We start from the raw sequence: 27,124 nt of genomic DNA, 5'->3' as shown, positions 1-27,124 counted from the left end.
ACCTTTAGTTGCATTCGTTTTACTCAGCACCACATATAGAAAATTGCATGCTGTTTTTAACAGGCCCTGAGCAAACACAAGGGCTTTCAGAGCTGTACAAAGGTTCTTGGACTGTAAATGGGGGCAACGGTGCCAGGAGTTGTTAAACACTTTCAAACTGAAGAGGTGAACAGCAGTGATTTGAGTGGAAAACATCTTCAGCCCTCGAACAGCCCCCGAGTCACGCTTCAACCTCACCCTACAAATTAAGCAATAAACGAGGTCTCATTTTGTTAAATGACTTCCCTATTTATGAATTAATTTCTTTCTTTCTATTTTTTTTTCTTTTGGATTAATGGAAACAGCTTTGCAGCTTAATATGCATTGGTATTGGCTGCTTTAGCACAAAAGAGATGGACGTAGCGAAACGAGAAGGAAAATATGGAGGCTAGAGAACTAGAGGGAAAAGTGAACAGCCCTGCATTTTTATCTCCTTTAGGATTCAGTATGTTTTGCAGTTTTACCCATTCTTCAACTTAAAGTAGTCAGCCAGAAATAACAGCTTGTCCAGAACTGGTGCTCGGTCCCTCAAAGTGGTGTACAGTTTGAGAAAATAAATATATAATAAAAATTGCACTCCCTCGGCACAAACATGTAGACTTGCAGGATTGAATTGCGTGTGTAAGAAATGCTTTTGTGCTCATAGTGCTGTTATGCTGCTCAATAATGCATTTTTGTGCTTTTAAAGAAATTATGCAGCGATCATAAATCCAATGGGGATAGGACCCTCTTATCCTGGTAGGTCATTGATTTTTCTTCTGTGGTGGCCATGACCGTGTCAAGTCTAGCTGTTGACCATCAAGCATTTTAGGATATGCAGCATGAAGGATGCCAGATTTGCACAGTAGATTTTTAGCAAAAAGATTAGTAGGCCCCAGACAAACCACAGATATTTGGTTCTGTCCACCTCTGGATGACAAGGCAATGATTTAATATATATGCTTTATAGTAGACACTTTTCCAGTAAGCAGTGTGTTGAGTGATACCTTCAACTGTGTTTCCAGCTTTGAGTTGCCTTTTTTAGTGTGATTTGGTTTGAAATGTTTTATTTATTTTGTGTTTGTTTTTATTTAATTATATATTTGTGTATTTTATTTTATTTCGTTTTTTATTTTTATTTTATTTTATTTAAAAAAATGTGGCTGTATATATTGTGTATTATATTTTGTATTTTTTGTTTTTTTGTTTTTTGTTTTTGTTAAAAAAAATTTCTGTTTGGTTTTATTTTCATTTAGTTCTTTGTTTGTTTTGTTTTTGAAAATACTCTCTTTGTGACTTCAATATTATAATTTTTGTGACACACTCATTGTGAAGGGTGTCAATGATTGTCAGAGACTATTTTGAAGGCTCAGGAAACCTTTGCAGGTGTTTTGAGTTGATTAGCTGATTGGAATGTCATCATATTCTAATTGGTTGGGATAGTGAATTGGTGGGTTTTTGTTAAATGTGAACCAAAATCATCACAATTAAAAGAACCAAAGACTTAAACTACTTCAGTCTGTGTGCATTGAATTTACTTAATACATGAGTTTCACAATTTGAGTTGAGTGAAATAAATGAAATTTTCCTCGACATTCTAATTTATTGAGAAGCACCTGTCACACACACACACATATATATATATATATATATATATATATATATATATATATATATATATATATATATATACTTAAAATAAAATTTAAATATTTTAACACAGGTAATGCACTGGGCCGGACCCCAGTCCTATACGTCATCTTACATTTCATATAGTTTATAGTTGACAAATATGATGCAGGGCAAAAAATGCCCCTGTATGTGTTTTTGTCTCATATTTATATCATATGATAAGTGAGAGCAATATCACAGGAGTGCTGTTTGTCCAGAATATCACAAGATTAAAAGTGATTTATACAACAGTTAATAAAATATTACCTATAAAATGACAGCAGAATTGTTGTGCGTCTTCGAGCAACACAGCGGTTCCTGAACGAATCGTCCTATTTAATTGAATGAATAAATGAATTACGTTCATGTTTTCATGAATAAGAAAGAGACTGGGCAAAAACAGCATCCATGGGAGAGTTCCCAGGCAAAATCCACTGCTGAACAAAAATAAAATAAAAGCTTGTCTCACATTTGCCCACAAATATCTTGATTATCCCCAAGACTTTTGGGCAAATATTATATGGACTGATGAGACAAAAGTTGAACTTACTGGAAGGTGTGTGTCCTGTTACATCTGGGATAAAACCAACACAGCATTTCATAAAAAGAGCATCAAGTCAGACATTCAGGTGGTAGTGTGATGGTCTGGTCTTAAGGACCTGGATGACTTTCCGTATTTGATGGAACCATGGATTCTTCACTCGATCAAAAAGTCCTGAAGGAGAAGGTCCGGCCGTCAGTTTGTTGTCCTCAAGCTCAAATACACTTGGGTTCTGCAGCAGGACAATGATCCCAAACACACCAGCAAGTCCATCTCTGAATGGCACAAGAAAAACAAAATTAAGGTTTTGGAGTGGCCAAGTCAAAGTTCAGACTTAAATTCGATTGAGATGCTGTGGCATGATCTTGAACAATCCATTCATGCTCAAAAACCCTCCACTGTGGCTAAATTAAAACAATTCTGCAAAGAAGAGTGAGCCAAAATTCCTCCACAGCGATGTGAGACTCGTTGCCAGCTGTTGCAAAGAGTTGCACAACCAATTATTAGATTTAGGGGGCAATTACTTTTTCACTTAGTGCCAGGTAGGTTTGGACAGCTTTTTTCGCTTAATAAATGAAATCTTTATTTCAAAACAGCATTTTGTATTTACTCAGGTTATCCTTGTGTGCAATATTAAAATTAGTTTAATCTGAATCTTTTAAGTATGACACATATGCAAAAAAAAAAAAAAAAAAGTAAAAAAACAGGAAGGGGTAAAACTCTTTTTCGCACCACTGTATTTATATATTCCAGTGAATAAATATCGATCATATTTAAGATTTTTACAATATGGGCTAAGACAATATGTTTCATTCCTCAATATTTATAGATTAAGGATTGAGATGGATGCAACTTTCATATAGTTCCTTTAAACAAATCAGGAGATATGAAAATTTCCCTTCAGGATATTTTATATTTTATATTGAAAATCATGTGGTGATCCATTACAGTACCAAAATTGTTTATTGAATATAACTTTCTGCTCAACGTTTTCATTTATTTTGCTAATGACTGCAGTGTTGCTTGTTTCCCATTAGCCTGTTTTTATTGGTTAGCGTCAGTGGAGTGTGTAAATTATGCCCCATTAAAACAATATTTATATATCACTCTCCATTCCACGATATGCTTCAGCAGGGTATTATCTCTTTTTCCCACACCACCTTTAATTTCTGCTCAAGCTATGGCCCTCTCATGCCCATACTACTCACTTCAGTGGCTATCCACTCATTTGAATAGTGGTAATAAGGTGAATTAGGTGGAAGAAGAGGAAATGCCTTTTGAGCCTTTCTGCTAAGTGCTAGTTGAGGGCACATTTAGAATGGATTGTTAAGTACTTGTGAGTGGACTGTGGCCTCAGGTCTTTGGCTTCACTTAAGTATCAATATGATAGCCCTGTCCTTCCAGGATGAAACATATACAGTAGATCTTTTTTTATTTGAAATAAATTAGCTAGTTTTGTGTAGTTTTATACAATTAGCTTTTTCTAAGGCGATTCAAAATAACTTTTTTTGTTTGTTTGTTTTGGTAGTAATTTTGTTTATTGATTTTATTATAATTTCTTTTTTAGATTTTTGTTTCCATTTAATTGTTTGTTTTATTTTATTTATTTATTGTATTTGTATTTTTTGGTACTTGTTTCATCTAGTTCTTTTATTTATGTTTGTTTGTTTTAATAAGTTGGATTTATTTTTGTCATGTTTTTTGTTTCATTTTTTTTTCTTAAGTTTGTTTTTTGTTTTGTGCTATGTTTTTACATAACATTGAACTTCAAAATTTTCACAAGGTGGTGCCCTGTATTAAAGTGGTGCCGTTATTTTCTCAGTCAAGGACTGAAGGCTGTTGCTCAGCAGATTGAGTTAAATGAGGTGTGTGGGTGTGTTCTCTTTATCTGCATTAGTTCACGTTGTTTATTAAGGCTTTGAGTGACTTCATTATGTCTCATTCTCAGAGGAAATACTTACAGAGTAGGCTGAAGGTTACTGGTCCTATGAAAGATGTGCTTATTTCTCTCTCCTTTTTTCCTGGAAAAAAAAAACAATAATTAGGCAAAAAATTTGATTAGCATCGAGCTAATTAGATTTTATTAGAATGGAGGAGGTGATTATGCAACAATCACTCTCAAAGCCTTTAAATGTTTGATTGGTGGGTCACTGTAATTCAATATACTGTACATTCAGGAAATGTGAGAGAAAGTTTGCCATTTCCAGTCAAGTCCAAACATGCATGGGGAGTTTTGTTCTCCAGCCTCCTTCGATGAATGTTGCATCCCTAGATTTCACAGAGTCACTCCTGTGGCAGCGCCTGCTGACACTAAACTGATGGCTCATTCAATACCCTGTCACATTCTGTACATGGCAAAGCGTCCAGCTGGCACAACCGGCTTTACTCAGGTTCCTGATAAATTTATACCAAGGAAGGTTATTCAGTGCTAATGTTAAGAACGTGTGTGGAGAGAGAGAGAGGTGTTTTTTTATTTTATTTTGTGTATCCATGCTATGGCAGCTGCCAACATGCCATCCTTTTTTAAAGTTGATTGACAGACTAAAATAAGATTTCTTATGGCAACACTTATGGTAAGACTGTATAGTTAAATGGGTCATATTAAAACAGTAGGTAACAGGAAATAATGATAAACAATTTTCATTTTTCATTATTTTGTTTAATAATTTTTATTAAAAAAAACATTATTTTAATTTATGCATACATTACAATAAAAAAACTGGGTCTTTTTAGTGTTTTTAATGTTTGATTTAAAAAAATTAAACATAAAAAAGGGGGAGGGGGGTTGTTAAATAGTAGAATTTGTAAGTCCACTTTAAAATGCATTTTGATCCTGTGGTGCAAAGCTGGAATTTCAGCAACCATTACTCCAGTCTTCAGTGTCACATAATCTTTCAATTTTTTTTTTTCAAACATAAGAGTTCATTCTGATCTTGTCCACACAATCAAAGTCAATCACATTTTTTAAAAACACCACGTTTTTATTCACACTCAAATCTCATTCATCTTTATGCATATCCAAATATATGACGTCATGCTGATATCCATCACTGGTTCATTTTACACCAAATGTTAATATGTACATTTTCAAATAATGTTAAAGATGAAAATAAAGTTAAATTATTGCAGTTGCAGTAAAAGATAGCTTGGTGTGGTGGTTCGTCCTTGTGACAGAGCGTTGGAGAAGAAGTCCTGATGCGGTGTATTCATTTCTCCTTTCGGGGCAAAAATGTTTCCCGCGGGACTACCTGTCTCTCCCAGGATGAGGCACAGCGGGTTTTAAGTTTCCAGGATAATGACGAACAGGAGCTTAGACTGTTTTCCAGCTGATAGTCTAGTGTTCGCAGTGTAATTTACAAACGCTGACTCAGGGTTAAGATTGTGTGTATTCTGCGCTTTGTTAGTGTTATTTTTTTTTCCCAATGAATCACAGTGATTAATTGCCATGTTAATCTAGCAAGTGCATAGCTGCCAGTCAAATCACTGCTTTCACAAAGTCGGCCATGCTTAACAGATTTCCTAGAGCGAGTAAATAGTAAAGCAACCATGTGATCAAAAAAAATTTTTTTTTCATCTGAATCTTTGAATCAAATACACCCCCTCACAAGGAGATCTGATGGTGACCTGTGTTGGAAAGCACAGAGAGAGACGGAAAGACCAAAGGCCCAAGAGTGCACAACTGTCATACCGTGTAACGTGATCCAGACCAGTGTTGATACCCCTTTAATCTGCTGTAATCTCTGTTTATGTAATGTTATTTTTGCCAGGCTAGATTCAGATTCTGATGCAAGCCTTTGACCGAGGCTTATTTTAAGTGGATGTAACCATCTTACTGTACTCAGGTGGTTTTCACAACCCCAGACATCAAAGTTCATCACAAGAGACTCAGGCATGATAGGGATGCTTCAAATACTTCTGCATTTAGAACATTGTCTTTTGTAAGTAGCTGGCGGACATTTCTAGCATTTGATCCTGCTTTCATAAACACTGTAACAGTGAATTTCAGTCATTTGATGTTTTGATTGTTGTGAGGTTTATGTTGTGGTCCTGGATTTATTTTGGGGTTGGAATTAAGGTTAACCACTCCTCATTTGCATTGGCATTATACATTATTCATATTATTGTTTGCCATCCAAAGTAAAAGTTAATAACACTCTGCAAACTAAGAGGGTTCGTCACAGCGGTTTTATATGTGTATTATTAATGGGTAAAATACCATTAACTTAAATTGTCTGAAATACACACTCAGCAGATTGAAACTATGAAACAGTTTAGTTTTAAACTTATATCTGTATGTAGGTGCATGTTAGTGTACTGGTGTGCATGTGTATGTGCACAGATAATAACCACTCACACTATTTATTTAAAAGTGATCTGAAAAGTACCTTTTAAAAATATATATTATTTTGACTTATAATGGATAGTAGATAGTAAGATAATTCTGTCATCAATTGCACTGCTGTCAAGTTTTTCCGAACCCATAAAGCCTTGGTTAATCTTTGGGATTACAAATTGAAACCTGAGTGTCTCCCTCCATATAAAGTCCAGGTAACCAGTGTTACAATTACCAGCTGGAGTGCCTGTAAGCTTTTGCCTGGGACACTCCACCCCATGCCCTTGCCACTCCACCCCTGACTCCATTTCCTAGATACCTTCTGCCTAGGAACCAATTATCTGTTGTCACCTGTTTCAAGTCAGGAGGACTATAAAAGATGCTCTTGCAGACACACACAGGACTGATTATTGTTTGTTAGCCTTTAGCATATTACTAGTTTCCATGTTTCTTCCTGTGTTTTCTTAGTTTTGCCCTGCCTGTATTTTGACACTGCACTGTTTCCTTGATTCTGATTGTTTGCTGCCTGCCCTGACCACTGTCTTTTAGTGGATTACACTTTTGCCTTGCCTTGGGTATCATTTTTTGCTATTGTTTGACCAAGCCTGTCTGACTACGCACTTAATAAAGCCTTGAATTTGGATCTTCAACTCCATTGTCACAAAAAAAATCCAAAAAGGTCAGTAAGGCATTGTAAATTGAATCCATTCAAATCGAGTGGTTTATCCCAAAAGTAAATGTTTAAATTTAAATAAAAGTCTAAATTATATCTGTTCATCATATAAAATGATTGTATACCTTCATAAGATTGGACTGCTCAATATACAGGTATGGGTTGATTTTATGGTTCCTTTATGGTCAACATAAATAAAAAAAATTAACCAGAATCGTTTGGGTTTGAAACGACATGAGGGTCGGTATAGATTTCATTCCTGGGTGAACTATCCCTGTAATGTTTAATATGAATTGAGTAATTTGTCGTAAATTAAAACATAAGCAGTCAAGATATTTTCAGAGCATTCACAGAAATGGCACTTTTACATAAAACATAAGTATTTTATAGTTTACAGGAACAATAGAATGTAGTGATTGAAAACATGGTTATTAAACTTCTACATTTGCAGACTGAAATGGTTTAAAATGTTAAAATGGCTCAAAACTTGTCACACATTATCTAGTGATTATTTTTCAATACTTTATTTTCTAACATTTATTTTCACAATCGACATAATGCCTCAAAGTTTTGACTACAAAAATGCTATTGTGCATGAAAAAGATACTTTGCATTGACTTTCATGACAACATACCCCAATTGTTGGTGGAGAAAACGTACTTGTATACTTTTGTAGTTGGACATTTGACATTGCCATATGATTCTTAAACTTCTGATTCTTAATTAATTGCTGAATTCGTAGGTGTTCCTACATCATGGACTGTTGTGCTGTAGAATAGAATGATTAGAAATGGAGACTTTAGTAAATAAGGAACCCATGTGAATGTCTTTACTGAAAAATGGACAGAGCTAACCTCCTACTCCCACCTCCCTGCTGGTTGCAGCTGATGTCTTGTGTAAGTCCCCTTAAGTGTTGTTAAGGCCCTTTAATTTATAATGGCAGGTTCTATAAACATGTCGGGAAACCTCACCATAGCAACAGTACTAAAACAAATTCATAATATAGAGAGGTATTCATAAGGGCTAGCATCCTGACGACTCTCACAAAATGGTTTGGTTTTTGCGTATCTGATCTGAATGAACATATTAGTAAACTAATAACCGCAAATTTTGTTGCTAGTACCAATATCCATAAAAAAATGCTATTTGTGAAAATCAGTAATGTTTTTATGGAATTTTTGAATGCAGAAAGTCAGTCCGCCCCCATAATATCATTATCTACTATAAATCAGTTTATTCACTGGGAATCTTATTAATTAATAGAGTTTTTTTTTCTGTGATCATAGATTCTAGTTTTTAATTTCCATGAAAGAATAGTTTTTATTTTGGAATATTTTTGATGTGTTTTCCCTGTGTTGTTAGTTATGGATACAGTTGAACTGAGTATGTACTTGGATATGTAACAATGAGGTAACGTTTTTAAAAGTTATTTATTAATCCTGACAGATCCAAGTAGGTGTGTATACAGTATACGTGTGTGCGTTTATCTGTGTATGTGTGATACTGTGCATGTTTTTCTTTGTGAAGCGTCTAAAGCTCCCTAGCATCTGTTTTCCTGGATGGCCTTATCTTGGCTCTGTTTTCTACAAGATGTCATATGATGAAGGAAAAGAATTCACAGATGATCTCAGTGTTTCTTGTTGTGTCTCTCTTAGTAGTTTTAGTAGTTTTACTAAGATAACAAGATCTAACAACATTTAGATCAGCATTAGACCTATCTATTCAGCCTCAGCTTTTCTCCATAACCTTGCTTCCTCTTTATATATCTTTTTATATAAACAATATAGGAAATGTATATTTATAAAAAATAAAAAAAAAGTTTTTTAGGCTATTAAAACAGTTATATATTTTGATTGTTTAGCTACTAAACAAAATTAATTCTTGTCTTGACAATTACAGAATTTTTTTTTTAAACAAATTATCAATTGGCAACTTTAATATGTAATTTTTTATTTATTATTTTATTTATTTATTTATTTAATAAATAAATAAATAAGGTGAATTTTCAGCAGCCATTTATGTTAGTCATGATCATTTATTATTTCTTTCCTAATAATGATGTTATGCTGCTTGATATTTTTGTGAAAACCATGATCATTTCTTTAGGATTCTTATTATATGCCATAAAAATGTATTTAACTTGAAATGGAAATCTTTTGTAATAATGTAAATGTCACTTATTTATTTCTTTATTTATTTTTACAATTAATTCATCCTTGCTGATAAATGTCCTAAAAAAAGAAATCTTACTTTCCTACTTTGTTGTCAGGTTAGATGGGAGAACATTCTATATCTAACATGTGTTTGCTGCATCCACTGTAACTGTATCAGTAACTCCAGGTTAAAGCTCAGTAGTGATGAGACAGCAGCGGTGGAGTCTCTGTACTGTGTTTTGTGTCAGTTCCAGCAGTGTTGACAAGGTGCTGCACCCGTGATTACACTCTTGCGTGCCACTGCAGTCGTTTAGATGAACCAGAAGGTCCATGTTTGAAGTCTTGGTCAAAGATGGTAGCCTGCTGATCTTGTAAATAGTACTGTGTATGATAAGCGTAATGGTGAGATAGCTTTTGGCGTGCTCTATAAACATCTCTTCTTTGCTGCCAGATGCTCCCATCACTTGTCTGTTAATAAGGCTGTCTTCAAAAGAACGTTCCCACCCGAGGGTCAAAGGGACAATTCTGTGTCATCTCAGCCGAACAGACACAATGACACTCCATGATCAGGCTCGTGTAACTTTGATTGGCTAAATGTTTTTAGGGGGCTTATTTCTAGGAACTGTTTTTTTAGACCCAGTGTTATCCACATTTTAGGATACTTCATAAGTGTGTGTTTGTGTGTGTGTGTGTGTGTGTGTGTACATACAGTATTTATAACACCCAAAAATGTATACACTCAAATTAAGTTTTTTTTTTTTTTTGACAAGAAGACATGTACATAAACTAATAAATGTGTGTGTGTGTGTGTATATATATATATATATATAAAAGTGTAAGTTTAAGCCTCTGGTTCATATCCTTAAAAGCTATTTTAACTATTCAAGGTTGTGATGTTACATCCAAAACACATTTAGGTGACCTTTGACCCTTACCTATAATTCTATATGCATATATGAACAGCATTTATTTGAAATAGAAATCGTTTTGTAACATTATACGTCTTTATAGTCACTTTTGATCAGTTAAATGCATCTTTGCTGACAAAAAGTATTAATTCCTTTCAGAAAATTTAATTTCACTGACCCCAAACCTTAGAACAGGTAGTGTAGCCTACTTTCACTTTCATACAACACTTACAGAGTAAAAGGCCTACACCAAGTGGAATATCTACTGTCTTCTGCTATATTCTTGTTTTGTAATACTATGTAAGTAATATTAGCGCTTACTTATTTGTGTTTTTACAATGTTGCTCATTATGACCAATCACACATGATTATGTTGAGCTTATGAATGCAATGGCCAATCAGAGGCATCCAGATGAGTTATTGCTGTTGTTGTTCATTGCATGCCTCTCTGACTAAATTTGGCTCTCTTGTGAATTCTCTCCTCATAAACAACAAAGTGCAGATATACAGTATGTGCAATGTAAGTATTAATGCATGAATGCATAAATGCAAAAATGAGTTTTTCCCAAACCCTCGAATTCCTAAATATCTTAATCCATTCGGTCTCAGGTCAAAAGTTAAAGCCACTTCTTTCTTTTGTTGTTGTTCAATCCACTGGCCAGTTCCTGCTAATCTCATAATCCACTAAAGGAAATTCCCACTAAATGAACAGAAGTTCTGTCTATTTCTGACAATTCGATTGCAGGTTCACTTCTCTAACTGAACAAAGACCTCAGTTTGACCGTGCACCTATTAAACAATTATCCGTACTCCATGCCGAACGTGTTCCTCTTAATCAAAAGAAAGATTGGTGGTTCTTCTCCATACAAATTGGATTAGAGTAATGAAAAATGATCAGAAATAAGTAGAAATATTTGGTTGTCCCATAAATGTAATATTTTTACATTTATAAATAATACATAATGCAATGTTTTTTCAGTGAGCATGCATATTATATTAATAGTAACTTAAAGAAAGTATTTTTTGCATATCAATCATTGTTTGAATCAGAAAGCATCCAGTTTGGAGTGTAATGAAGTCTGCATTAAATCAAAGCTTCTTTGTCAGAGCTGTGGGCCACATGCAGCGGCTTCTCCTCACCTCATGTGTAAATAAAGGCATTGTATTTTGCAAGGGTTTGGGCTTTTAGGAGTGACGTTTGCAGTCCATTGAGCGGTGAAATGTCAGCACATTAATACTGGAAATCTGGGCAATGAACTGTGCACGTGAATGAGTGCAAGTGTGCAAGGTGTGTGTGCTTTGAAAGCACTGCTTCAAATCTTTTGCTGCTGTGCAATGTATATTTGTGTGATATTGAATGTGGTTTTGGGCACATTTAAGTAAAAATGTGATATGTTCACAAAATACATATTAAAATAGTTCCGTTTTTTATGAAGTTTAACATTTAAAGTATTTTATAATTAAATATGTATTTGATCTTTAATATTTGACTGATATTTTATGATGATAATATAGAATTGTAATATTTTAGTGTTATTTATCTTTGCCTCTTTATATGTCTATCTATAATACCATTCAAAAGTTTAGGGTGATAAGAGTTAATACTTTTACTCATTAAAATGCAACAAATTTATTAAAAGTGACTGCAAAGATTTTTTAACTGTTACAAAAAATGATGTTCTTTTATATTTTCTGTTTATCCAAGAATCCTGAAAAAAATTATCACAGTATATATATATATTGTTAACAATAACAAAAAGAGTGTAATTTCCCACTATAAAATATGACTTATATGTGTATAAAGAAAATAAAATCATGTTCTAGATCTGATATTTACCATTAACATGCAGTAGCTTGTGTGTAACATTGCAGATGTGGTAACATGGAAGGTTAGATGTTTTTGCATGTGACATCCTGTTTGTTCAGGATATAGAGAGGATTCTCTAATTGTCAGCTCATGGTCACAGTATTGTCTGTAAATGTCAAGCTTCTCATCATCCTTCTGCCGTCCAATTAACATCTCTCACTGCTCTTCTGCTTTTCCTCTCAGCAAGCTCAGCAGATATCTCACTCACAATACTGCGACTCAGTGGCCTATGATTGTGCCCTTTCAAACTATAGCGGGAATGAGAGTTTCCAGATAGCTGAGTGTGTTCAGAAGGCCACAGCGTGTGTGTTGGTGAATGGATGTGATATGAATGAATAGTGGCGACACACTGATAGATGCCATTTGCAGTTGGCTCAACAGAAAATCAGTGATCTGATTAAAATGAAGTAATTTATGATCTTCAGCTTACATAAAGACTGCAGAAGAATGGTATTCTCGTAGCTGAATTTGCAAAAAAAAAACACTACAACAGCATAAAAGTGTCATAATAGTAGTCTGGGTGCGAGCCTCAGCAAAGGTGAATAACCACTTTTTTATGATTTGCTCCTTGCAGAAATTAAATCTGCTTCTTCCTCAGAATTAAAAAAAATGTCATTGCAAGTTTTATTTCACAATTATGACTTTTCTTACTTGTGATTCTGAGTTTATATTTTTAGTCAGAATTGAGAGAAATAAACGGAGAATTGTGAGATGTGAACACAATTCTGGGAATAAAAGTCATAATTGTGAGATATAAACTATAAATGGCGATAAGAAAATTATGATAAAGCAACTGTCTTATTTATATTTTACTCCATGGCGGAAGTAAAAACAGAATTACGACATGTAAACTCAGAAGTGAAAAGTCTGATTTATGAGATAAAAAGTCACAGTTATCTTTTTATATATATATATTTTGTTTGTGATTAAAAAAAAAAATAATAACCATATAATAACCCTGATTCCACATGCAGAGCTGTTTTTCATGATTAAGTATCTGGAGCCTGTGCTTTCTTCTGGGAAGTGTCTGTGTTCATTTTCACTGATAGTATTTCTGTTCTGTATGATAGGTATCAGTGTTAACCCTGCTTCGCTGACATTAAGGATTTCTGCTTTCCAGTCTGGTTGCAGCTTTACTTCCCGCTCTTGTGTTGTCTGTTCCTACTTCTTCTTTTTGACATCTTTCACAACTGTGTACAGTGTATTAAACACTGACTTCCAATTCCACTTTACAATTAAATGAATTGTTATGAACTTAGCAGGCAGCTCTCTAGACTGTGGATAGCAGATTTGTGTTATGGATGGATTGTTTGGTTTTACACAGTGTTTCCCAGCAGAGCTTATGTTGCCAAACCTGTGTCTTGTTTTATTAATGCTTCAGCAATATGTTTCCCCTCATTAGAAGAGTTGTTTTTCTTAATTTTCAACTCTTGGAATGTGAAGACGGCCGCATACCCCTTCATACTCTTGCAGTAATAAAATTATTTAGCTCTATTTGTTTATTTTAAAAAAAATGAGGCCGACAGTTTGCATGGCTTTAAGTTTAATCATAATTTTTTTAACTTTATTTAAATTTGCATAATTGAACTTTAATGTCTTACAGTTCCTTAATTTGTGTTTGCCTTCCAGTTTTGAGCAAGTTACTCAAAAAAGTAATTAATTACTAGTTACTAATTACATCTTGAACAGTGTAATTAGGTTACTGTAGAAATTACTCTCTCCAAAAAGTATTTAATTACTAATTACTTTCTGATTCCTGTATCAGCCTCGACAAGTTAATTATAAAAGGATAGACATGAAACGGTTATTTTAATTCTTTCAAATAAATAATAGATAACTGCATAAATTATTCTGGTCACATTTTACATTAGGGTCCAACTATTTACTAACTATTAATTATGACTTTTGCCTCAATATACTCCTAATTACTGCTTATTAATACTTAGTAAAGGTAAGTTTAAGACTTGGGTAGGATTAAGGATTTCGAATAAGGTTGCAGATTGCAGAATAAGACATTAATATGTGTTTTTTTTAAGTAATCATAAACAGCCAATATCCCTGTAATATTCATGCTAATAACCAACTGGTTAATAGTGTGAATTGGACACTAAAGTGTTGTCAGTATTCTTACTAACTCACCAAAGCAAAAAATTAAATCACAAAAAATAACTTAGTAACTAATTACATATAAAAATTGTTGCAATCACTGTAAAACTTTAACATTATTACGTTAACTTTAATCATTTTAAGTAAATTATTGTTAGTGTTATGCAGACAAATGAACAAAATCATCAATAAGAATGTACATAATTCAGAAAATGGTGAAACATCCATTTATTCATCCTTTCTCCAAAAAAAAATTCCTATATAGGATTGTTGAAAAATAGTCAAACAATGCAGCCGTATTAATTATTCTTGCACCATTGTATGCTGGGAAAACGTAAATGGTATTGAACCTCAAAATAAGTTTTTCCTAGTAGTCCTATTTGAAAAATCAATTCAAAATCACAGTATATTGTTATAGAAAAGCTGCATTGTTTGGATTCCTGAAAGCTGGATATTGTTAGGACTCTCTACACATTACCAAACAAGCCAAAATGATTACAATAATAATAATAATAATAATAATATATATATATTTATATATATTTATGATATGTAAAAGTTGATAGTCTGAATGCACTGTAAGTCGCTTTGGATAAAAGCGTCTGCTAAATGCATTAATTTAATTTAATTTAATATTATCCATATTTGCTTGGGTAATCATTTTTAACAGTGACTTGGACAGATGTTTAGATGTTCTTTCTTTTGTCGGGTTACTATGCACACATAATTGCACTATATAAAGCCTTGTACAGTATCAAGGCATTCATCTTTTTTTGCGTCTTCAGCCTTTCTTTCCTTTTCTTATATTCCCCACAGACACCTCGCAGCATTAACAATGTGGTTGTGTGTACTGGACAAATTTGCAGGCTGTCACAATTCACGGCACGTGGATATTTATAGAGCTTTCCACTGCTGCCACCTTTGTCCTCTGCTTAGAGGTACAATCTTATGCTCTTCTTTCTCTGATTTGCTGTACTGTTTGTTTTCTAGCTTTTTTAACCCATCTACATATTATTTGGCCTGTGTGTTGGGATGAAGAAATCCTAGGTAAATCACTACACCTTCCACTTTTTCCATTTCCAAACATTTATCCTTCTTCCACTCTCAGCGGAGCTTGATGTTTATCTCTCTGGTTGTGTAACTGATACCTGGTCCATCAGCCTGCAGTGATTGAATTAGGGTCAGAGGCTCTGCCGTTATGCGCAGATGTTTTGTGGCGTACAGTATAAAGAGTCCAGCTCAGCAATGTGTGAAAGCCCTCACTATTCATCATCCCCTGTTTACCCACATGGCCCATATCTGTGTCCTCATGCTTTCATCTCGCTGTGGCTTTTATGGCGTATTAACAGTCCAAGTGATGAATTTAGCCTAAGATTTAGTCTAATGAGGACCACAGCAGGGTCCACTACAGCATACTTCATCTTAGCATATCGCAGAGAATGAGAACAGCGAAAAAGGTTATGCTGCATTATTGCAATAATTATTTCATAACCCACATTCAGTTTTATAAAAGTAGAAAATGTTCTTAGGTTTACCAATGATTTCTGTTTTCTTTGTGCCAGACCTGGATGGTTGGATTGTTTGGATAATGTATGAAATATCTGGTGATGAATACACTGTTGGTTTTCCTGAAATTAAAAACATAGTTTTAATTGAAAATCAAAATTCTGTCATCATTCACTCACCCTCATATTAATAATGATATGAAATATGATATGATGTTTTTTTTCTCATCTGTATTTAATTAAATATTTTGTTTTGCAGTGTGTTAGCATGAATGCTGCTATGCCAAATTTTTATTTTTATTTTATTATTAATATACATTATATTACAAAAGAAAAACGCAAAAGCAACAAAAAAATCTTTAAATCACAATTTAAAGGCAGTATAAGTATGAAATAATCTTATGAAGTAATCTTGCATTTACAAGGTCCATTTGATGTCTGGGAATTTGATTTCACATGGGTTTTTCCTACACTGTACATTTTTTCTTGATGAAACTTTTTTTTTACACTATAAATTGACTATTATTATTTTTCAAAGTTTTTTTGCTACCTTTTTTTGTGTAAAATTCAACCTGTACCAACTGTCAACACAGGAACACCATCAGAGAATGGTATCGACATGATTTACAGCCAAATCATGTGCTTCCCAGGAAATACAAATACACGTGGCACTGCATTGTTTTCTCCTCATGAGACTATCATTTCTGCTGATTTGAGGATTTGATTTCTGCTTTTGGCAGATTGACTTTGGGCTTGGAGGTTGGGTTCAAAACTTGCTTCTCAGCTGAAATGCAAGCTGCACATGGGCTTCACATGCTCTAATGTATCTATTTTTTACTGTGTTCATCGTTTTTTGATGGAAACCTTTTCGGGGCAGCTAAGCAGTTTCTGGGATTTTTCTTCCTCTGTCCGTCCAGTCAGAGTGTTGATGATTCAGGACTGGGAAACTGGGCCTTAGCTTTCAGTGCTTTTGCCCCTTTTTTTCAGTCTGTTGTTTTATGAGGGATAGTTTTACCTACAGTACATTAGTTTAGCAGTAATGAGTCACATTCAGCAGAAACGGTTTAGGGATGAAGTGACCTTTTAGTCTTCTGAGATTTAAAAAAATATTATTTATGCATGTTTGAAGAGTATGTTTAAAACTTCAGATCAGTGCCCTAATAGTTCCCATAATCTTATATATATCTTAATAAGACCAATCATTCTCTCAGTCAAGATATATACTATCAAATTTATTTATTTTTTTTTTTTATTTTTTTATTGTTGATCTTAAAGTCATAATTGTTTTCTTGCACTCCGAACTGCAAATGGGGGAAATTTCAACCTTTCAGAAACTGTTTAAAAGTAAAACTTTGGAAAATGCCTCCAGAAACCAAGTCCATTAAATACGTTTGAAAAGTGTTTGTGCATGTTAAATTAGCACTAAAATCCATGTATTATTAATCTTGTTTGTTTACTTGAAACAACAGGTGTTTCCACTCACCCGTGATTTGCAGAATAGATTTGTTTTCTGCTGCTTTTCCATCCAACACACGAAGGCATGGATTACAGATGGTAGACACTGTAAACTCTGAAAAATTTATTATTATCCTTGGCATTTTTAAGTGTTTATGGGCTCCTCTTATGTCAGCGTATTATCAGTACTGTATTTTGAGGATGATGTTAACTGGCTGTTTGCCTATCTTTGTCTCCTTCCTCTTTTCTGAGTGAATCAGTGTACAGCAACTCATGTAGATCTCTCAGTCATAATACTCTTCATTCATTAGCTATTAGCTATTAGCAACCTACTGTTTCTATCAATAATTGATTGTTAATGCCCCAGGAGTTACTTATGGGTCTCATTATGGCTAGTTTACCCAGAAATGAACGCTCTGTCATTCATTTCTCATGTGGTTCCAAGACTGTAAAGTAGTAAGGACATAGTTTACAAAATTAAGGTTAACCATTGATGTCACATGGACGATGTCCTTACTACATTTCTGGGCCTTGAACGTGGTAGTTGCGTTGCTGCCTATGCAGGGTTAGAAAGCTCTTGGATTTCATCAAAAATATCTTCATCTGTTTCCTGGAGATGAACAAAGGACTTATAAGTTTGAGACGCCATGAGGTTGAGTAATTAATGACAGAATTATTATTTTTGGGTGAACTATCCCTTTAAGCAATGAAGTGCCTTTGTTGTGGCTATTTGAATCATCTTACTTTTCCTCACAACCAAGATGCTGTTGCTCCAAACTGTCACATTAGACCCAAAAACACAGCTGAAAATGTTCATTCTGTCCTTGTACAGAATGAAATCGCAGAGCTGAGAAGTATGAGTGAGCGGGCCAGATGTGTCCGGTTTGGCATCATCCCCAGCAGCAGCTGCTTGCGCAGACACAGTCGGACTCCAAGAGCTTCTCTGATAACCGCGGGGCGAATCCAGCTTTTATTTTACAAAGCTTCAGCTGGAGCACCTGGAGGCATCCGGGAACCCCAGTTTCTTGCGAAAGGGCCCCTTTTTCCAAAGAGTCTGAGTGCTCCATAGAAATGGCAGGAAGTGGGGCTGTAATCTCTGCTTTTATCCACTCCGTTTTGAGTGGGCATGCTGGGCTTTCCAAGCGGGGTCTGTGACAGCAGTGATTAAGAGCATCTGTGTGTATGAGCTGAACGCCAGCTTGGATTATGGGCTGTCATGGCGAGTTTCTCTGTCCACCAGAGGCCAATAGTCATTAGTACGTGTAGAACACATGTTTGTTTTTGAGTTTTTGTTCAGTCTTTGCTGTGTTGCTGTGATATTTGTGCTTTTTTGTTGTTGTTGATTTGTATTTTTACTGTTGTTTCCTGAGGTGTTTAGGTATAGAGCAAATAATAAATCTGACATTGTTTTACATGATAAAGTATAACTTACAAATAAAAATACAACGCTCATCCCAGTTTTGTACTGTATTTTGACCTGTTAGTTTGAGTGTGTTTGTTTGTGTTTCAGTTTTCTCCTAGTGTCCAGCTGTCTGGTGCTTTCTGTTTTCTCCACCATCCCAGACCATCAAACATTTGCCAACGAGGCGCTCTTCATCCTGGTAAGGGGTTAAAATGACACAAACTATACCTTAAACAATAACAATACTAATCTCTTTAGAGGGAAATTCTATCATGAGAATGCTGATTGGTTCATGACACCACAAGAGCCCAGTCCCCAAACCCTTCACTAGCAGCTTTCCTTAGCGTGAACATCAAACATTTACATTCACATTTATTCATTTAGCAGACGCTTTTATCCAAAGCGAAGTTAAGCCTGTGCTTTTAAAAAGTCACTGTAAAACATCTACTGTAATCAAATATTAGCAATTTATGTTTTTCAGAATAAATGGCCAGACTTTTTTCGTACCTAGATGGTATATATACTGCCAGAAGCAGCCACTTTGCATGTTTATTTATTAAATATTTTGGCTAATATCTATCAGGTGTAGTATACTCTCAGATCCATTTAACCAATTTTACCATATTTAAATACTGAAATGCACTGAAAATTGCATAGTTCACTCAAAAATGAAATTTCTGTCTTTATTGACCTCATGTCCTTTCAAATCGATCTCTTGTATGATGAGTTTATTTTTTCTTTTCTTTTTTAAGAAGAAATTTAGAAGAATTTGGGTAACCAAATGACTTTAGTAATTAACTTCCATTGTGTGAAAAAAAAACCTTTGTAAAGTCAATGGCTACATGAGGGTGAGTAAATGATGACAGAATTTTCATTTTTGATTGAATTAATCCCTTTGCAATGCAAGTGTAACAAATAATTGTGAATAAATGGAATAATCACAAGCAGGCATGGAAAACAGTTTCTTTTTTTTCTTAATTATTGAATGAATCTACCTCTTTCCTCATCTCCAGACAGATTTAAGTCTGACACAGTATACATTGTTTCATATCTATTGAGCTGCATTCAAATGAATCCGCTGACTCTCTCTTACCTGTAGAGCAAATGGTTTGACTTCCTTCCTGTGTTTTACATCCAAAATTGTAGTTTAAAGAGAATTCAAAGTTGGCAGGCGTGGACTGTCTGGTCTGTCTAAGTACCTTCACTAAACAGCATCCACATTGTCTGCGCGTCTTTAAATACATTCATAATAGCACATTGTCTGAATAATTAATCTCACATGGCTTTCTCTGTGGCAGTTAGTCCATCCAATCACAGTCTGTATATATTTTTTGAGGTGTGTCTTCAAAAAAGGTGAATTTGGTCTTTTTTTCTGTTTGCCAGCATTATGGATCAAATGTGCCGTGTATGCAAGCCTGTTTTGCTGTCTATTGTGTTACTAAGAAGGTTATTTTATTAGTACAGCCGAAATTCTTCGTAAGCATAAACACGTACATATGCAGTAGAAAGTTTCGTGATTACAAATTATTAAATGAAAGCATGTTTAGTATGCCCTCCATCTTTAGGGATCGCAAACTTTATTTAGTATGATAAACTATTATCAGTGTTCTGCATACGGCTCCATTATAACACATGAGGGGAGCGTTTGCTCACTTTATAACTGCAAGGAAACACATTTTAAAAATTATTAGGCCTTATTTTCATTACCGTTTTAGCAGCATCTCAGGCCGGATTCATTTCTCATCTGATTGGCACACGGTAAGCATTCTTGTACTGTCTCATGTCTCCCTGTGGCTGCGTTAAGTGTGCATTTTGTTTTCCGCTGGGATCCTTGCTCTGGGAAATGGCAGTGTAAGCACACGGCAGGATTCAGGTGTTGTCGAGTATGCAAGAAGTAGCCGACTCCATCCAATAATCTTAGCTGCAATACTATAATCACTCATTCATTATGAAGTGCTTTCCCTCTCACACCGACTTTCTCTCCCAATTTCTTTCCATTTAATGGTCTCCTTCAGGAAAGGACTATGTTGTCTATCATGCAAGTTCTGCTATTGACTTAGTCTGTAATGTGTTTGTTCACAAGGTGCCACTGCAGGATCTGTAATCAATGCAAACGTTTAGCGTGGGCCTCTTTGAATCCAAGCAACAGGATGAGAGTTAGCATAAATGATAACTCTCATAACAATCTCTCATTTTTAATGAATTAGAGGTATTTGACCAGTCTAGCTAGAACTTTAATCTTTACTGCCAGGTAGTTTATTTTTATATTTATATATTACTGACAGAAAATCAGTCATCATGTTTTTATTGCTCTTTGGATGTATTAATTACCATATTCATAGTACAAGACGGACATTATTAAGAGGAATATGGTTTGACTTGCAGGAGTTTGTGATGATCGTGGTTTTTGGGCTGGAGTACTTTGTGAGGATCTGGGCAGCTGGATGCTGCTGTCGGTACAGAGGATGGCAGGGTCGGCTACGGTTCGCCAGGAAGCCCTTCTGCGTCATAGGTAAAGACCTGGAGCCTGAGAACAGAAGCACCATGTCTATTTAAAGTGAAGGGGAACAACAAGTGTTTGTCTAAAGATCTATAGCAGAAAACACCATTCACATGTCTTAAGTTTAGTCAGTGCAATCAGGTTTCTCCTAAATATTCTGTCATCATCTACCCACAGTCATCTTTGTCGAGACATATATGAGATTAGATCTTTATTATATAAAGAAGAAAGTCATATACACCTAGGATGACTTCAGGGTGAGGAATTTATGGCTTAATTTTTGGCTGAATTAACCCTTTAAGTTTAGGTATTGGGTAGAATTAGGCATAAAGAATATGATCATTACGAATATGTGCTCTATAAGTAATAAACAGCCAATATGCTAGTGATATGTATGCTAATAAGCAGTTAGGTAATAGTGAGAATTGGTCTATACTGAAGTTTTACCAAACATTTTTGTAACTTTGTGAAGGTGTTTACTATCGCTGTTTATCAATTTAATGTGTCTCTTTTGTAACACTGTAAATGTCTTAACTATCACATTTGATAAATTTATTATGTACTTGCTGAATAAAAATATTAATTTAAGGAAGACAAATGTTACTGACCCCACACTTTTGAACAGTAGTGTGTATAGATATATAGACGTTTGTTGCCCTGTATTAGGGGAATAAAATGCATTTAATTTTTTTTATATATATATATGCATATTTTCTTTTCATAATCTCCTATTTTCTTTGTCTTTCCTCTGATTTTTGTTCTTGTCATCTGTGGCTTTTCATTTTGTAGATTTCATTGTCTTTGTGGCGTCGCTGGCAGTGATAGCAGCGGGCACACAGGGAAACATCTTCGCCACGTCTGCTCTGCGCAGCATGCGTTTTCTGCAGATCTTGCGCATGGTGCGCATGGACCGCCGGGGAGGAACCTGGAAGCTTCTGGGCTCTGTGGTGTACGCTCACAGCAAGGTCCATCACAGGATGATTCAATATAATGTCACTGTGACATTTGTTTAAACCATATTTTAACTTATAAAACATATTCATAATCCAATACAATACAGAGTTCTCCAATGAAGTGTTATAAAATCTTCTGAAATACTCTTTTTATAGCTTTCCATTGTCCACTTTCCTCTCTGTTGCAGGAGCTGATCACAGCCTGGTACATCGGCTTCCTGGTACTGATCTTTGCCTCATTCTTGGTCTATTTGGCTGAGAAGGAAGATAACCCAGAGTTTTCCACTTATGCTGACTCCCTCTGGTGGGGAACAGTAAGTACTGCCCTCCACTGAACTAATGACCCGTGTCGACGCTGTCAGATATGTTCTCTCAGTCAGTTCCCTGGCTCAGAATAGCTTTGTGGGAATTGATGTTGCAGCTATTTTGTTTGATTTCTACTGGGATTATAATTCTGCTTCTAATAGACTGATTGCTGAATAATACCCTGAATCTGCTGAGTTAGAAATGTTTTTTAGAAGCATCACGCCTACATGCACACAGTGAGTATCAAGTAAGGGGTATTATATTTTTTGTGGGTTTTTTGTATTCCTATTAAAATTGTATATCTTTCAGAAAGTGTTTTTTGCATTTAAGTTTATGCATTAAATGTTTTTTAAGGTTCAAGGTCAAAGTTCTAATGTTATTGCTGTCTAGTAATATTTCCATGTTCAATGCAGGCAGGTTGTAAAAGTTTTATCATCTATTAAAAAGCTATAAAAAGCTGTTGTTTTATTATATTTCAGTTAGTTTTGGAGTCATTCATTTTAAATGTGTTTTTTATTATTTACGTTTTATTCATTTTTATTCATATTGGTTTTATTTTATTTGATAAAATATTTTGTATTGTGTTGTACTTTTTGATATTCCAGACCTTGCAATGCACTTCATGCACACTGATTAATAACTATTATCATAACAGTTTTTTACGATTGCTATGAATTGTTTTTCAATACTTCTAATAATCTTCCTAAACTCTTAACGCACCAACACACCTACAACATACAACTGACAAAACAGTTAATTTCATGCTCAAAATCACACATTGTAAACTAAATTTCAACACACATTTTCAAATTACAATAATACCCTAACAACACATTACACACTACATCTACCAAAACACTGCAAACATTGCTCAAAATCTAATTATTATTCCAAAATGCTACCACATTTAGTCAATCATAGCACAATATCATAAAAAAACACTGACATCAAAAGGAATTACAGAAACTGCATTATTTTAGCGGTCAGACCTGATACAATATGACAGTATGTTGCATTGATCATAGATTGTGTTTTACACTACAGTTTCTTTTTCTTTTGGGGTTTAGTAAATACATGCATTTTGTTGATTTTGCTGCAGAAATTCAATACAAAAATCGAATGACCAACTCAGAGTAGCTTTATAGAATGAACAGGGAACAAAGACGTTGACAGAATTGCTGCAGTAAAGGCTTTATTTGCAACAGGACAGAAAAAAAGTACAATATAGCTGTCATTTATTATGTGAAAATACAAAATATACAGAACACAAAAAGCCACAGAAGAATAAAAAATAAAGAAATAAATGCAATCTAATCTGCCTGGTCTTCTGCGTTTGGTCACATGTTCTCATCCACATCACACCTGATATCTTCTCTGGCAAGGCATCTTGGGTAGAATCCTTTGCTATGCTTTATCCTTCCTGGCCTTGTTCAGCTGTGATGTCTTGGCATTCAGCATCAATTGAATCCTGGAGAGAGGATGGTGAAAAACCCTCCATCTCCAGGCTCAGTAAAACTTCTCAATGGGGTTGAGGAAAGGGGAGTAAAGGGCATGGAAAGGAACATCATTCTCGATTTGGGTGTCAAACCAGGCTCTGACTGGTTGACAGGCTCGGAATGCCACATTGTTCCATGTATTGGCAAGTGGTCTCCCACCTGTCCCCTTTCTCTGGCACCAGTCTTTGGTACAGATCTTCTAAAATCTCACATTTATTGTATATCATCTTTTACTGTATATCATATGGTCATGCGACTGAAAGAACCTCAACACCTGAGTGTGTTTCCTAGATGGGAATCAGCTGTAATTTATATATTTGCATAACTTCAACCAGCTCTTCATCAATAGCAATGTAATAAAATAAAATACATTGGACATTTTCATTCTTCAATTAACAATACAGATGTTCACTTTGACTTTAGCCTATAAGTTAGTTTTAGAACATGATGTTATCTGTTCTGACATACAGTGTGAAAGCATTTGAAAATTTGTCAGTAAAATGACATTGTTTTGTTCTTGGTTGAGCTTGTCTGTAAACGAAAAAAGTTCAAGCATTTGAAATTTGTGTTAACTCTATGCATTTTGTGTCAAAGCGACAAGAAATGTGTTAATTGTATAGCCTAGCTTAAGAGTTTTTTGGAAAATTGTTAAAAGTATTGAAAAAATTGTCATAGCGATCGTAAAAAAAAAAAAAAAAACTGTATTCAGTGATTAACCGTTGACATGTGTTGTGTTTTAGAAATGTTTTATTTGTGTTATATGTTGTTTATACCTCTACTGTTTTTCCCAGATCACCCTCACTACAATCGGCTACGGTGACAAGACGCCACACACCTGGCAAGGTCGGCTTTTAGCGGCTTGTTTTGCCCTGCTGGGGGTGTCCTTCTTTGCCCTGCCGGCTGTAAGTACTGCCGTCGATTTTTAGGTCGGTGACATTTTTTTCCCATCGATCCCAGACAATCTAATGGTCCCCTGTCCTTTCTGTAAGGGCATCCTGGGTTCAGGTTTTGCTCTGAAAGTGCAGGAGCAGCACCGGCAGAAACACTTTGAGAAGAGGAGGACTCCCGCTGCCAACCTCATACAGGTAACTGCTCAGTCAGCAACACACCTGCAGCGAATACAATCATGATTTCTATGTTGTGTGTGTTGTGTACATGTACGTCTGTGTGTGTGATCTTGTGCCGTGCTGTATCGTGTTGTCTCCCCAGGCTGCATGGCGTCTCTACTCTACAGATGCTCAGCACTCATATCTCACAGCCACCTGGTATTTCTATGACAGTATGTTGCCGTCTTTAAGGTAAGTATGACCTGTAACAGAGCCCTCTGCGGAGATGCTTATCTGAGCCGTGCAAAATAAACTGGCCTTGTGTGTAACTGATATGACTGACTGGTGGCTTTGCCGTTTCGAGGTCATGATTTCAAAATATCCCAAATAGCATTAGTCAAACAGATTTATAATCGAGCTTCTAAGAAAACAATACTTTATTCATGATAAACACACAGTCAGTGAATCCTTCCTGCACACAGTGTTATTATGAAATCCCTTTCAGTATAATTAAAAGTGGTACTTTGACCCAGAAATCATGATTTCATTGATAGTTTTGCAGTTCCTTTTATCATTTTGCTTTATTCATCAGCGACATTAATTTTTGCATGTACTGAAAGCAAAGATTATGACATGAGTTTTCATGAGTTACGTGAGATTTCGTTTTGGTCCCAGTTAATGTGGGATGAAAAATGTGGAGAAATAGAAATTGTAACCAACATTTATGCTTTCTCTGAAAACAAGTCGTGTATCATAATTTGTTTTGGAGATTTATATATATTTGTGGACATGACACAAATTAAATAATAATAAGTAATTTTTACAGTGCATAAAGATCCTATGCCAAATATTTTTGAAACTGTTTTTTTCTCAATTTTACAATGTTTTGGTTCGATAATTGGTATTCAATATATGATTACATTTTTCTTTTATAAAGCATCTCAGTGTTCCACATTTTTGGGTTGATCATAATGTATTTCTATTTTTCCTTTAAAAATATTTATCCCACATGCATTCTTCTTTATATGAATTAATTGGACAAATTATCATTCATTTAAAATGACAGGGAAGTTTGTATTTCTGTTTAACATTGCTTAGACATAAAATGTTTTTTAAAACTGAATTGCCCCTGTCTTTTTAAAGTGTTTTGATGGTTAATTTGCCATTTCATTTTAGTCTTCTGTTTGTTTGGCTTCTGTTTTCTTTTCTTTTTTGTTTTGTTTTGTTTCTTTATCATGTTTTATTATTTTTACTTTTTGCTTGTGGGTCAGAGAACTGACATTACTGTTCAGTCACCTCCAACGGCAGCGTAGCACCAAGAAGGTTCTTCCCAACTCCTACCAAACCCTGCTGTCGGGGCTCCGGCCGTATAGCTCCCCCTACCTGTCTGGGGACAGGTATGACACTGTCCAGCTTAACTTTCTTCCTAGAGGACACTAACTCTTCCCTGCAATTTACAGTAATACCGTTAAATTCACATACTAGCATACCATAGTGTAGTCTCAGGTCATTACTTAAAGCATTTGTCAATATGTAAGTTGTTTAAAATCACTTTCCAGAACATTCTCGTTCACCATTCCTGGATGGTGGAATGATCTTCCCTCCCCATCCAGAATGCTGAATCCCTGACAAATTTCAAGCGACAGCTGAAAACTCATCTCTTTCGAAATTACTTGGCTTCATCGTAAAACAAACAAAAACCTTTCTCTGTATTTATTCTAGCTTTTTCTAGCTTTTACTTATTTGAACAATGTCTATCCAGTGCTTTGGATAAAAAAATCTGCAAAATGACTAAATGTAAATGTTTACAAGAAGTTCAACACCTGACACTCCAATAAGCTGCAGTTAATACGGCTGACTTTTAATGTTTTCTGTGTGCCTTTCTGTGTTTGCTTGTCTTATTTTTTGTGCTGATACTAATACACGTCTATACTGGGACATTGAAAGATTTATCAGATATGTGATGAAGTTGTACAATTTGATTAATGGTAGATTGTTTTGAATTTGGAGGGTAAAACGTTAAATAGTATTTAAATATAACCGAAAATCTCCATAGTTGATCACATATCTGATGCTGATCACTGGTACAATGGCCTGTGTGTGTGTGTGTGTTAATGCCTTCACACATTTGTGTGTGAGCATTATTTCTTTACCCTTTGACCTTTCAGTGTATCTCACAACCCATCTTCAT

General features: G+C 35.0%; 1 protein-coding gene across 1 annotated transcript in view; it reads left to right on the top strand.

Annotated features, from left to right (window-relative positions):
- LOC113119342 (potassium voltage-gated channel subfamily KQT member 4) overlaps nucleotides 1–27,124 on the top strand; it is a 43,463-nt gene that overhangs the window by 4,072 nt on the left and 12,267 nt on the right. The window contains exons 2-9 of the mRNA XM_026288743.1: nucleotides 18,741–18,831; nucleotides 21,018–21,144; nucleotides 21,922–22,097; nucleotides 22,274–22,399; nucleotides 24,679–24,789; nucleotides 24,877–24,972; nucleotides 25,097–25,185; nucleotides 26,205–26,330. Of these exons, the coding sequence (XP_026144528.1) occupies nucleotides 18,741–18,831; nucleotides 21,018–21,144; nucleotides 21,922–22,097; nucleotides 22,274–22,399; nucleotides 24,679–24,789; nucleotides 24,877–24,972; nucleotides 25,097–25,185; nucleotides 26,205–26,330 (942 nt within the window). The remainder of the gene's footprint in view (nucleotides 1–18,740; nucleotides 18,832–21,017; nucleotides 21,145–21,921; nucleotides 22,098–22,273; nucleotides 22,400–24,678; nucleotides 24,790–24,876; nucleotides 24,973–25,096; nucleotides 25,186–26,204; nucleotides 26,331–27,124) is intronic.

The sequence above is a fragment of the Carassius auratus genome, chromosome 19 (genome assembly GCF_003368295.1).
Source record: "Carassius auratus strain Wakin chromosome 19, ASM336829v1, whole genome shotgun sequence".
Taxonomy (NCBI): Eukaryota; Metazoa; Chordata; class Actinopteri; order Cypriniformes; family Cyprinidae; genus Carassius; species Carassius auratus.
Note: the sequence above shows the minus strand (reverse complement) of the source record. Positions and strands in the feature narration are given on the sequence as shown.